Below are 14,974 nucleotides of genomic sequence, written 5' to 3' on the forward strand. Positions count from 1 at the left end.
TCATTGGGAATTACATTAGTAGTTTGCGGCATTCATAGCCCAGTTATTGAACATTTCTGTACCACGTATGTAGTATTACAGAGAAATGTTCATTAATTGATTTACAGACAATATTGTCATTGGTCATTTCAATACCGTAATCAGTAGTGTTCATTTCCCAGTTACAAAGCATAATCAGTAGCATTCATTTCCTTGTTACAAAGCATAATTAGTAGCATTCATTTCCTAGTTACAAAGCATTATTAATCATTGGTCATTTAAATACAGTAATCATCTCAATACAGTAATTAGTAGCATTCATTTACCAGTTACAAAGCATAATCAGTAGCATTCATTTCCTTGTTACAAAGCATAATTGATAGCATTCATTTCCTAGTTACAAAGCATTATTAATCATTGGTCATTTCAATACAGTAATCAGTAGCATTCTTTTCCTAGTTACAAAGCATTATTAATTAATCATTGGTCATTTAAATACAGTAATCATCTCATTAATCATTGGTCATTTAAATACAGTAATCATCTCAATACAGTAATCAGTAGCATTCTTTTCCCAGTTACAAAGCATAATCAGTAGCATTCATTTCCTTGTTACAAAGCATAATTAGTAGCATTCATTTACTAGTTACAAAGCATTATTAATCATTGATCATTTCAATACAGTAATCAGTAGCATTCATTTCCTAGTTACAAAGCATTATTAATTAATTATTGGTCATTTAAATACAGTAATCATCTCAATACAGTAATCAGTAGCATTCTTTTCCCAGTTACAAAGCATAATCAGTGGCATTCATTTCCTTGTTACAAAGCATAATTAGTAGCATTCATTTCCTAGTTACAAAGCATTATTAATCATTAGTCATTTCAATACCGTAATCAGTAGCATTCATTTCCCAGTTACAAAGCATAATCAGTAGCATTCATTTCCTTGTTACAAAGCATAATTAGTAGCATTCATTTCCTTGTTACAAAGAATAATTAGTAGCATTCATTTCCTAGTTGCAAATCATTATTAATCATTGGTCATTTCAATACCGTAATCAGTAGCATTCATTTCCCGTTACAAAGCATAATTAGTAGCATTCATTTCCTTGTTACAAATCATAATTAGTAGCATTCATTTCCTTGTTACAAAGCATAATTAGTAGCATTCATTTACTAGTTACAAAGCACATTATTAATCATTAGTCATTTCAATACCATAATCAGTAGCATTCATTATTCAAGTGACATATTATTCACAGCTGATCAGCATTACTCAGAACTGTCTTAAACTGGTATTATTATTTGGGACTGGTAATACATTTTTTTGTTAGCAATGCATTGCTTTGGGTAATAATAGGGGAAAGCAAAAAAAAAAATTTTGCTTCTGGGTTGTTGCTGTAAATGAAAATGCGTAACGTCATGCGTCATGAGTCCGCTGTTGCAAGATTATGAAACAAGTAGAGTATATGTAATCACATTCATAAATGACGTAGATTTAATGAACAACTGCTTACAGCACATTAATTTCATAAATAATTTCTCCTTAAAAAATAAACAAAAAATAGATTATTAAGCTGAAAGAAGAAATGCATTTTATGCTGAAAATTAGTGAACTTCGAATTAACAGGTAGTGAAATGTGTATAAAAATGCGTTCCATAGCTGTCCTTTCCAAAACCTTCCGTCATTATACTATGCAATATAACACCTGCTGTCAAAGCAAACTGCAATAAATACTTAAATAACTACATAGCATAAATACATAACTTCAACAATATCCTCATCTGTAAAGAAAAAACTTCATTATCCATCACTTCATTATCATAACTCCATTAGTATCATCATCTGTAAAGAAAAACTTTATTATCCATAGTAGCATATTCTTCATCATTATTCATCAGCATTCATTATCATCTGCAAAAAAAAAATCATTTCATTACTCGTTACATAACTATTCCTTATCTCTAGCATATTCCATCACTAAAACTAAGATGTGTAGTTCTGTCTGACCGCCTGCATCAATCGCCTTGTATTCTGAAAGAAAAAATTAGTTAAGACTGCTATTCTACGATGTGTATAGTATATTCTTGTTAATGCTTGTTAATCCTGATCCATGTACTCTTCATCACGAGGTTTGCATCTTCTTTCGTTCATTCCGAAGGTGAAATTCCCATTTCTGTTTAATTTATTTCTTTTACGCATCATTTCTTTCTGAAATTGATGATTAATGTCTTGCATTTACATCATATACTCACTAAATAATGACTGGTTTATGATAACATAATTAAGCATACAGCATACCATGACAGAAAACGTAATATGAAAAAAAATAGACAGTGTTCAAATGCAAAAATGTACACAGAATATCACAATGCAGCAGCAAAAAATGTAAAACAGTCACGATGTTGAGATATCATAGGGCAAAAATGTCAAAGTCAACTGGTGTGTGTTATATCTTAATTATTTCACAGTGCATATAAACAAAATATGAAAACAATCGTACATACATAAAAAAATGACAAGAAATGTGACCTTCTTTTGAGTTCACCTTGTATGTTGTGTAGTTAGTAGAGGCAAGAATTAAAGACTTTAATGGAGAGAGAATTTAATAAAATTAATATGTCACTAGATAAAATTACATAATTATTCATAAGATACGTAAGTTTCTCTGGAAAAAATGTGCACAGTCTGATATGTAACGACAAGAAGAGCGACCTGCTAACCTTACCTTGTCGGGCACTTGCCAAGAAAAAATACGATAATCATCAATAATTAGTCATGTGAATATAATTGCATAAGTGATCATAAAAATTAGTAAATGGCATCATAGTATGTTAAATCATAAAGTGTCTTCATCCAATAAAGGGTTTAATATTGGAGACATGGTGGTTGTTTTTACTTTTTCTGGTTCTCAGAGTTCCGACGTGTACAACATTGGGGTGAGGAATGCTGCGAATCCGATATGGACCTGCGTATAGAAGTTCAAATTTAGTGCACTTACCTTTTATTCTGCTGGATAAATAGTGTGTACGTACTAATATCTTCTGTCCAATGTGAAAGTCACGGCATACAAACTTGTTTTTGCTGTCTTCTCCGGCGCTGTGCGGCACGTTTGATGTTGTTCAGTGCAATGTTAATTATTTCATGGTGTCGTAGTCGACGAGATGTAGGAAAGTTTACTAATTCTGTAATTTTGTTAGGTGGTTCAACATTTTTCATTATAATAGACGGAGATAGCATAGTAGATTCATTTGGTATGGAATTAATTACATCTTGGAATGAGAATATGTGTGTGTCCCAATCAATATGTCTTTTGTGGCAGTATATTCTACACAGTTTACCAATTTATTTCATTAATCGTTCACAAGGGTTCGAAGAAGCATGGTACCTGGATATATAGATCAGAGAAATGTTTCTAGTTCGTAACATACGTGTCCATATAGCAGAACGAAATTGTGATCCATTGTCAGAAATTACTTTCAACACATGCCCTACATGGAATAGAAAATGCTTTACAAATGCTTTCGAAACGGTTTTAGCAGTAGCTTTGCGTAACGGAGTGAAAGTAACAAATTTTGAAGTGAGTTCAACAGCGACAAAGATGTAGCAAAGACCTCTATTAGTTCTCGGAATTGGACCAAAAATGTCTACAGCGGCCATATGTATTAGTTTAACAGGTACAATTGGATGTAATGAAGGAATATATGAAGTTGTGTCTGACTTAGCTTTCTGGCAGATTTTACATGACGCTAAAACTCGTCGTATACGTTTTTCCATGTTGGTAAAATAACAGTTCTGTCTCAGTATAAGAAAACATTTTCTAGCTCCGTAATGTGCGTAACTTAAATGAGTATACCATATTAATTTGTTAACCAGTTCATCAGGAATGCATAATAACCAATTATTGCTGTCAGGATGAGAGCGGCGAAACAGAATGTCATTGCGTACAATGTAATGGTTTCTAATCGTAACATTATTCCTATCTTGCCAGAGGTGTTTAATCTCTTTCCATACGCTGTCTTCACTTTGCTCTTGTGCTATGTCCTGTAATGACGACGAAAAGAAATTTTCAAATGCAACTTGTTGAATGTACATAACGCTGAAATTTGCTTTGCAGAAGTTGGTTGCGACGTCTTGCTGATTGTTACTGAGAGAACGAGATAGTGCGTCTGCTATAACATTTTGTGTTCCGGGAATGTGAACAATTGTAAAATTAAATTCCTGTAAATATAGCTTCCATCTGCTTAATCTTTCGTGAGTGAATTTAGCTGAAAGTAAAAATTGTATCGCTCTGTGGTCTGTGTAGACGGTGGTATGTCTTCCATAAAGAAAATGTCGAAATCTCGTAAAAGCCCATACAACACATAACGTTTCCAGTTCTGTAACGGAATAATTTCGTTCAGCAGGTGACGGAATGCGACTTGCAAATGCGATGTTTTTAATTACTGTTGAGCCATCTTCTTCAATTTCCTGAAAAATGTGTACGCCTGAAGCGGTGTTGGAACTGTCGGTGGCAATGGAAAAATTTCTGGTAAGATCTGGGTGCGATAAAAGTGGTGCATTCAACAAAGCATGTTTCAGGTTCATAAATTCAGAATGTGCTTGCTTATCCCAAGACCAAATAGTGTTTTTACCTGTCAATTGGCATAATCTAGGTGTGTCTAAAGCAGAGTGATGAATAAATTTACGAAAAAAGTTAATTACGCCCAAAAAACTGCGTAGTTGCTTCTTCGTTGTAGGAACAGTAATGTCACGTAAATCTTGAAGTTTTTCCGGATCAGGCGCAATGCCTTCTGCTGAAATTACATATCCAAGAAATTTTATAGAAGTTTTACCAAAGTGCGATTTACTAAGATTAACTGTGAGTCCTTGTGCATGAAAAGTTTGTAACAGACGTTCAAGAATCATATTGTGTTCAGACCAGTTAGCTTCAGCGATAAGAATGTCATCTACGTACGTCGTGATTCTCTCTTTAAGTTCTGTCGGAAGTATTGTGTTCAAACCGCGAATAAAAGCAGCAGAAGAAATTGTTAAGCCGAACGGTAATTTACGAAATTGATAACAGTCGCCAAAACAGAGAAAAGCTGTGTACTTTCTGCAGTTCGGATGGAGTTGAATTTGCCAAAATCCCGATTTCAAATCTAATGTAGAATAAATAGCTGTACCGTGAAATTTCTGTAGTGGTTCTTCTAGTGTCTGTGGTCGATCTGTTTCATTAATAATAATGTCATTAGTGTGACGTGAATCAAGTACGAGGCGAAGTGAGCCATCTTTTTTCTTAACAATATGTAGCGGGTTTATGTACGGACTAACTGCCGGTTCAATAATTCCTTGGTCAAGCATATCCTGCAATTCTCTCTTAACCTGTTCTCTGTGGATATATGGAATGGGATAGTGCTTTGCTTTAAATGTATCGTGCTGTTTGACTTGAAATTCATACATAAAACCGGTTATAGTACCAGGGATGTTGTCGAAAACTGGAGCTTGCTGTAAAAGAATTTTGCGTAGTTGTGTGCGTTCGTCGTCTGTATTTGCACTGCTTTGTTTAACTTTATCAGAAATCATCTGCATTACGTCGTAGTCAGCTTCGTCTGGAGTATTATAGTTATGTACGTACGTATCTGTGAACAATGTGGAATTACAATCTATGTTACGTGATACGGAAATGACCTCTGTGCGATTAATTGTTTGTTCTTCCGCAGATAGTGAGTGCTGAAATTCTAAAGCCAATTGTACATTTTCATCCTTAAGCATTAAATAGGAATTCTGAAAATCGAGAACTGCGTCGTGTTGTACCAGAAAATTCGTACCTAAAATAATGTCTGTCGTCAATAACGGAATAACCCAAAAATTTGAGTGAAATATGTGACCTGCAATACAAAAAGATAAATGTGTCTGTAATTTTACATCTACTCCTTTGCTCGATACTGCTCCTTTTACTTTCGTTTTGCCTAATGGTAATGTAGGATAGGTATTCTCTTTATTACACTCGTTGAACGTCTCCTCATTTATAACAGACGTAGGTGATCCAGAATCGATTACTGCTGAAAATTTCGATGATCCAATTTTAATTTCTATGACAGGGTGTGAAATGGTTTTCTGAACAACTGGTCTTTCCTGTAAAAGAGTGTCTCTGATATCGTCAAAAGTAATAACATTTTCGTGAACAACTTTCTGCGTGTCTAAAGTAGTGCTTGTGTTACTGGAAGATGCGATCTGTACAGTATCTAGTCAGATTCTATCTGACGTGTCATTATTGTCAGGACGATTCTGTGGCATTTCGACTATTTGAACTGTTCTATTATTTCTTCCAGACGTATTACGCTCTTGCTGATACCTACTGTCTGGTTCATTCACTAGAATATGTTGTTGCTGATCACTTTGTTGCTGGTAAGACCGACTGTTATTAAACGTACGCTGAAAATTGTCCTCATTATTTTTACGTCTGTCGTAATAGTCATTCCTACACGGTGCATTGCGATAGGAATCGAAATACTGTCTTTTCTGTACGTAGTTATTTCCTTGCTGCCGTGCGTTACTATTTGTTGTACCAGGGACTATACGTCCACACGGCGAATCATTAAAGCTTGGCTGACCTTGTGCATTACATTGTTGGTTAGGTATGCTAACCGGCTGACTTTCATGCTGTTGTGGAGAAAAACGTCTATTGTTACCAAAATGTGTTTGCTATTGCTGATAATTTTACACATACTGATGATTAAAATTTTATCTGTATTTTAATGTTACGGCGATAGTTGTCATTTCGGGAGTGTCTAAAAGAACTGTCACTTTCGGTATAACTTGTCACATCGGGTTTTCATTACATATTTCTTAATTCTAGATAGGGCAATAGTTAAAGAGCTGTTTTGATAGATATAAAGGATAGTAGAAGAGAAGGCAGGAGTGCAGAAAACTAAAGATGAAACAGCACTACTACAGCTCGGGGCCCTATTCACGCTACGGCACATATTCATTAAAGCGTAATGAATCCCCTTAGGTCAATTACGCACTGCAAATAAATTTTAGCTTTTTCGTTGCAGGCAATGGCGGTAAAAATCCAAACCAAAATTGCTGTATTCTTGCTAATTCTAATTTCTGTATTACATGCAACGCTATTGAAAATACAAAAACAAATTGTCGTATCCAGTTCAATGCGTGTACCTGTGCTCTGTCATTATTAAGTTCCTTCGGTTTTTTTACACATACAAATTGCTTATACTCAACGTTCTTATCACTGAATTTGAGAACACGTTCCGGTTTGTGTGAGAATCTGTTTGTCTGTGTCATTTCGTACTTCAAGTTGCGTAGTTTTTCAGATTTTAAGTCGCGCAGTCTTTGCAAATTGCTTAAATTACACTGGCTGTGAGAGTGTGACAAATGCTCGCAACGTGGCGTCTGCTGTGATGTGTTAAACCCTGAAACATTTTTTATCTCTGTTACCTCTTTCTGTAAACATGACAGTTTTCTACGTAAGGAGTTATTAGATGAATCGATCTCATTGATTGTCTGCTGTAAATTTTGGAATTCAGGTGTTTGGTTAAACAAAATCGGTGCAGTATCGTCTGATTTGCTGTCATTATTACTTTCCATAATATCAGTACCACTGGCCAATTCATCATATTTTTCAGTCAGTATTTTTACCTTATCATCGGTTTTAGTGTCAGAGGCATTAATCTGTTTTTGCATTTTACGTGTGGTTTCGTTCAATTTTTTAACGTCAGCTTTGACGACATCGGAATCCTGTGTTAGTTCCAATTGTTCGAGTCTGTCGGTCACTGTTTGAAAATCTACTGTCTGTGTATCTGTTTTTGATTTAAGGTCAGAAATCTCATCACGTAATTCTGTGTTCAACTGTTTGATGGTATTAATTTCGTCGGACACTGTAGCAATATTGTTGTCTACGTATGTTTTTGCCTTCGCAAACATTTTACGTTTATCTTCTTGTCTCTGTGCAGTGATTGTTTCCATTACTTGTCGTTTTACTTTATTCTGAACCTGTATAAATTTACGGAAACGCGTATCGCTGTTTTGTATGTGGTGATTAAAACGTTCGTCAATCTGAGTGTTCTGTTGGTCGAATTTCGCGTCTATCTTTGCATCCATTGTGCGCGAAAGTTCTGCTGTCATTAGTTTAAACCCGTCGCGTAGTTGTGTAGCTTTTTCAGAGCATTGTTTACCGACTGTACTAATTTCGTCTCTGAGTGTTTCTGTTGTAGCTGTTTGCATTTCCCTTAATTCTTGAGCAACAGATCTCATTTCTTCGCTACTTTTTCTTGAACAAGCCTCAATTTCCTCGCGTAACTGTTCCTTAGTATCATGACACTGCGCGGCAACGGCTGTAATCTACTCGCTAAGCTGTCTGGAATTGTTGTCTAATTTTTCATTAAGGCTGTCATGTTTTTCATTAAGCTGTTTGATCTGTTCACTAAGCTGTCTGGAATTGTTGTCTAATTTTTCATTAAAGTGTTGTTTGAGTTTTTCGTTATCTTGTTTGTTACCTTCACTCTGTTGTCTGATCTGTTCACTAAGTTATTTGAGATCTTCATTATTGTTGTCTTGTTTTTCATTAATTTGATTAACCCGTTGTAGCAATAGTGCCATAATTTGATCCAAACCTAAATTGCCTACTCTATTTTCTGTACTGTTTGATGGTGTATCTGCAATTGTCGCGTTTTGTGTGACCATTCGGTCATTCTGTAATCTAAAAAAGGTTTGCCAGTCCAATGTACACTGTCAGTCACTATTTCGGAATTAAATAAATCCGTCCTACTTTGAGTATCCTGTTCATTTTCATTAGAAAAATTTGTCTGCTCGTCACGTGAATTTAGCGAACCGGTTGTATTAAGCTGGGCAGCGTTCATTGCAACAGAACGCCCCGCGTCGTCAATTGTCGTCAAATTAACAGAGGAGACAATTGAGTTCGTTTGTTCACCATTAAGATAAAAATCGTCATTAGTGGTTGGAACACACTGATTGTCAGTAAATGCATGATTGTCATCATTACACTGTGTATCACAGGTACTATCGGTCACGTTGTTTAAATCGGCAATTTCATTCATTATACCTCGCGATATACTATTAATAGTTTTTCGCGGCATTTTTAGCACGAATCACAATTATTCACAAATGAGACAAAGACAATGCAAAATCCAACAAATACAAATACAACACAGAGCAACGAATTGCCGATGATCTGAGGAAAGAAAGTCACAAAATTAGTAAAAGCGTTGCGTCAAATGCTAATTATATTTTAGTAAATAAAAGCATATATCTGGCTACTTTTCAGAAGATTCTCAAAGAAATACGATCCTGGTCTGGATGTCGCCAAGTGTAATCTCCCCGCAAAATTTTTGAAAAGACAGTAATTAAATGTTAATGTGAGTAGACCCCAATGTGACTTCCCAGCAAAAATAAAAGAAAACTCAATGATAATGAAAACGTGGCAGAGATTAGTTCCCCACAAGATTACTGAATAATAATGACCCAAATGTAAACTCAACACAAAAATTGAGAAATGAACATTAATCATTAAACCCACAATAATGGTCGCCAAGTGTAACCTCCCCACAAAAATAAAAGAAAATAATTAATTAAATGTAAATGGGCATCGAGCCAAGTGTAACCTTCCCGTAATTATTTTTAAATGATATGAATTGAATGAAAATGCAAATAGTGCCAAATGTTAGCTTCCCACAATAATAAAACCCAATGATAATAAAAATGTGCAAAAATGTTAAGCCCCCATAAAATTATCGTTAAGGTGAACCTGATAAATTTTATAAGGGCAGCTGCGCTGACCTTAGGCCCTGTGCAATAATTAATCTGATAATTTGATTCTGGGAGGAAAAGCATAGGAAATATTGTTTCAATTGGAATGATTCTTTTCTTAAAAAAGATTGCTTTGAAAACAAAATTATTATTGGGGGCATTTCTTGAACAAATTAATTACAATTGACATACATTACATTATCAGATGTGCGCAATGCTGCTTCATTACCTTATTTAACAATATACCTCGTCCCGAAACTTGACCAGAGACCCATGTCGACGCCCGCCGACTCCTCACACACACAACTCCGACTGAGTGCAACTCGCAACTGAACTACATGCTCTCGCTACTCGCTACGTACAACTACTGCGTCCAACTCGGAACTGAACTCTCGCGCAGTCAAGCGCAGACTAGCAATGATAAACAACTCTCTGGTCAGAGATTCTGTCATGCCTCGCCATCGCTGGTTGAAACGTACGCGTTTCAAGTTTCAAATGCCAGTTCTCTAAATTTTCTCAGTATAGCTTCCCGAAATGAAAGTTGCCTTCCCTCCAGGGATTCCCATTTGAGCTCCCGAAGCATCCCCGAAACACTTGCGTATTGTTCGAACCTACCGGTAACAAATCTAACAGCCCCGCTCAGAATTCCTTCGATCTCTTCCTTCAATCCGACATGGTACGGATCCCAAACACTCCATCAGTACTCAAGAATAGGTCGCACCAGCGTCCTATATGCAGTCTCCTTTACAAGTGAACCACTTTTTCCTAAATTCTCCCAGTAAACCGAAGCCGACCATTCGCCTTCCCTACCAGTTCTCATATGCTTGTTCCACCTCATATTGCTTTGCAGCGTTACGCCCAGATATTTGAACGATTTGACTGCGTCAAGCAGGACACTAGTAATACGATATCCGAACATTACTTCCTACTCATCCGCATTAAATTACATTTTTCCGCGTTTTGGGCTAGCTGCCAATACACTTCAAATTTGCCTCGGATACTAATGTAATATACAGGGTGGTACATTGATAGTGACCGGGCCAAATATCTCACGAAATAAGCATCAAACGAAAAAACTACAAAGAACGAAACTCGTCTAGCTTGCAGGGGGAAACCACATGACGCTAAGTTTGGCCCGCTAGATGGCGCTGCCATAGGTCAAACGGATATCAACTGCGTTTTTTTAAACAGGAACCCCCATTTTTATCACATATTCGTGTAGTACGTAAATAAATATGATTCTTTTAGTTGGACCACTTTTTTCGCTTTGTGATACATGGCGCTGTAATAGTCACAAACCTATAAGTACGTGGTATCACGTAACATTCCGCCAGTGCGGACGGTATTTGCTTCGTGATACATTACCCGTGTTAAAATGGACCGTTTACCAATTGCGGAAAAGGTCGATATCGTGTTGATGTATGGCTATTGTGACCAAAATGCCCAACGGGCGTGTGCTATGTATGCTGATCGGTATCCTGGACGTCATCGAAGTGTCCGGACCGTTCGCCGGATAGTTACGTTATTTACGGAAACAGGAACTGTTTAGCCACATGTGAAACGTCAACCACGACCTGCAACAAATGATGATGCACAAGTAGGTGTTTTAGCTGCTGTCGTGGCTAATCCGCACATCAGTAGCAGGCAATCTGAGCGAGAATCGGGAATTTCAAAACCGTCGGTGTTGAGAATGTTACATCAACATCGATTGCACCCGTGCCATATTTCTATGCACCAGGAATTGCATGGCGACGACTTTGAACGTCGTGTACAGTTCTGCCACTAGGCACAAGAGAAATTACGGAACGATGACAGAGTTTCTGCACCCGTTCTATTTAGCGACGAAGCGTCATTCACCAACAGCGGTAACGTAAACCGGCATAATATGCACTATTGGGCAACGGAAAATCCACGATGGCTGCGACAAGTGGAACGTCAGCGACCTTGGCGGGTTAATGTATGGTGCGGCATTATGGGAGGAAGGATAATTGGCCCCCATTTTATCGATGGCAATCTAAATGGTGCAGTGTATGCTGATTTCCTACGTAATGTTCTACCGATGTTAATACAAAATGTTGCTCTGCATGACAGAATGCCGATGTACTTCTAACATGATGGATATCGGGCAAGATAGCTCGCGTGCGGTTGTAGCGGTACTGAATAGGATATTTCATGACAGGTGGATTGGTCGTCGAAGCACCATACCATGGCCCGCACGTTCGCCGGATCTGACGTCCCCGGATTTCTTTCTGTGGGCAAAGTTGAAGGATATTTGCTATAGTGATCCACCGACAACGCTTGACAACATGCGTCAGCGCATTGTCAATGCGTGTGCGAACATTACGGAAGGCGATCTACTCGCTGTTGAGAGGAATGTCGTTACACGTATTGCCAAATGCATTGAGGTTGACGGACATCATTTTGAGCATTTATTTTATTAATGTGGTATTTACAGGTAATCACGATGTAACAGCATGCGTTCTCAGAAAGGATAAGTTCACAAAGGTGCATTGGAACAACCGAAATAAAAAGTTCAAACGTACCTACGTTCTGTATTTTAATTTAAAAAACCTACCTGTTACCAACTGTTCGTCTAAAATTGTGAGCCGTATGTTTGTGACTATTACAGCGCCATCTATTACAAAGCGAAAAAAATGGTCCAACTAAAACATTCATATTTCTTTGCGTACTACACGAATATGAAATAAAAAATAGGGGTTCTTATTTTAAAAACCGCAGTTGATATCCGTTTTACCTATGGCAGCACTATCTAGCGTGCCAGCCATAGCACCATCTGGTTTCCCCCTTCAAGCTAGACAAGTTTCGTTCTTTGTAGGTTTTTCGTATGACGCTTCTTTCGTGAGATATTTGGCCCAGTCTCGATCAAAGGACCACCCTCTATAATTAATGTTGGAGGAGAAAACAATTAGAGTGTGAAAGTACCATTTCAGTCTGACTGCTGTAGAATTTAACACAAAATATTACACTTCTAGAAAATACACGAAAGGAATGTTAATGACATTGGTAGTTTGTTGCAGTGAAATGAATAATGCGCATTTGGGCAACCTCAGACATAGAGCATGCCACTTAAAAAAATTATTTCTGTTTATAAATCACAACATTCGGCGAAGTTTGCATACATGCAGTATGAAAGAGTTGCTAATGTACCATGAACCAGAATGACTTGAAGTATCGCGAATTACCAATGTACAACCCTCGAGACACTTCATCTCTCACTGAAAAGGACTTGTTGCGTTAGAGATCGAGCCATAGCTGAATATGTTGAGATGTATTCGCTTGCAACTGCATTTGTATGATTAGTGGAAGTAATACATTTTCCGAATTTTTTTAGGACTATCGATCGATGACATCGCCGCCCAGGCATTTGTGTTCTTCATCGCCGGTTTTGAGACGTCGTCATCCACCGTGAGCTTTGCCTTGCACGAACTGGCCTTCAACCCAGACATCCAGTCCCGGGTGCAGGAGGAGATTGACGCTGTTCTGAAGGACAACAAGGGAGAAGTCACTTATGAAGCGGTGAACAGTATGCACTACCTCGATAAAGTTGTTGCAGGTATGGTTTTTCTTTGATTAGTTAGTTACAATTAAAGCTAATGTAAGTGAAACTGAATCATTCTATCAGTACTGTCAACACAGGTATCGCAGACTGCTTGTGTGGTAGATTAGAAAGTCGCTTTGTTCCATTGTTTCTGCTACCAATAGAAAAACGAGGATTTCTATAATTAAAGTTAGTCAATGTCACGCCGGAAGTAACGTTGTCGCAGTTAACTTAAAGCCATCAAGAAAATGTCGGCCCGTTTCCGTTACGTTCATTATGCTCTAGCGCCTATTTGTGCTCTTGCGATGAAAAAAAGGAAGGGGAGTCGTAAGAAGTGGAATATTCTGCGCTTAGGAGACTGTAATCGCATCTGCGATTTTAATTCCACCTGTTGCAACCATCAGAGGTTTTCCAGAATTAAATTTACACTCTGCAGTGGAGTGTGCGCTGACATGAAACTTCCTGGTAGATTAAAACTGAGTGGCAGACCGAGACTCGAACTCGGGACCTTTGCCTTCCGTGGGCAAGTGCTCTGATGACTGATCCATGAGTCGTCCCCACAGCTTTACTTCCGGCAGTAACTCACCTGCTACCTTCCAGACTTGTGCAGTACTGGCAGGCGTAAGTCTTGCTTGGGTGGCTCACTCGGTAGAGCATTTGCCTGCGAAAGACAAAGGTCTCGAGCTCAAGTCACGGTCCGGCATGCAGTTTTAATCTGCCAAGAAGTTTCACATCAGCACACGCTCCGCTGCTGAGTGAAAATTTTAGGCGCTACAGTCTGGAACCGCGAGACCGCTACGGTCGCAGGTTCGAATCCTGCCTCGGGCATGGATGTGTGTGATGTCGTTAGGTTGGTTAGGTTTAAGTAGTTCTAAGTTCTAAGGGACTGATGACCTCAGAAGTTAAGTCCCATAGTGCTCAGAGCCATTTTTTGAAAATTTTGCTCTGGAAACATCCCTCATGCCGTGGCCAAGCTAAGTCTCTGCAATATCCTTTCTTTCAGGAGAATCGCGCAAGATTCACAGGAAAGCTTCTGTGATGTTTGGAAGGTAGGAGGTGAGGTACTAGCGAAAATTGTTGAGGACGGGTCTTAAGTCATGCTTGGGTAGCTCAATCGGTAGAGTACTTACGAAAGGCAAAGATTCCGAGTTCAAGTCTCAGTCTGGTACACAGTTTTAATCTCCCAGGAAGTTTCAGTTTGAGATTCTTTATGAACTAATTAATACATGAGGTGTACACTACCTGATCAAATGTATCAGGATATCTTTTAGAGGACGTTAATATGAGGTGTGTCCAACCTTATTCTTCTCTTGGGACACTCTTAATGAAGTGTCTGCATGTTTGGAGGAATGGCCCTAAAGGATGGGGCCTCCGTACGCCCACACCAACGTGGTGACGAAACCAAAAGTTCTACTGTCACCTCCGTATAACATGTTAGTTTTCAAATCGTGAGTCACAAGATGCGGGCTGTGATGTTTTCCATGCGTCTGGGTAGGATTACTCATTGACATGGTCCATCAGAAGACAGAAAGTGGACGAAAGCGATCGAAGGGTAGCGGTTTGCAGGGGCAGAGGGCAAAAAGTGCCTAGGCAAGCGCCGAGGGAAAAACCCTCTGCGACAGTAGGACGGCTAGTAAGGGCAGTAGCGATTTGCTAGCTGC

The 14,974-nt window shown here is 38.2% G+C and overlaps 1 protein-coding gene across 1 annotated transcript in view; it reads left to right on the plus strand.

The window, feature by feature from the left end:
- The window catches only part of LOC126484200 (cytochrome P450 6k1-like), a 135,570-nt gene that overhangs the window by 88,750 nt on the left and 31,846 nt on the right, over positions 1-14,974 (plus strand). Inside the window, exon 6 of the mRNA XM_050107612.1 lies at positions 13,107-13,328. Within this exon, the coding sequence (XP_049963569.1) occupies positions 13,107-13,328 (222 nt within the window). The remainder of the gene's footprint in view (positions 1-13,106; positions 13,329-14,974) is intronic.

The sequence above is a fragment of the Schistocerca serialis genome, chromosome 6 (genome assembly GCF_023864345.2).
Source record: "Schistocerca serialis cubense isolate TAMUIC-IGC-003099 chromosome 6, iqSchSeri2.2, whole genome shotgun sequence".
In the NCBI taxonomy this organism is placed as follows: Eukaryota; Metazoa; Arthropoda; class Insecta; order Orthoptera; family Acrididae; genus Schistocerca; species Schistocerca serialis.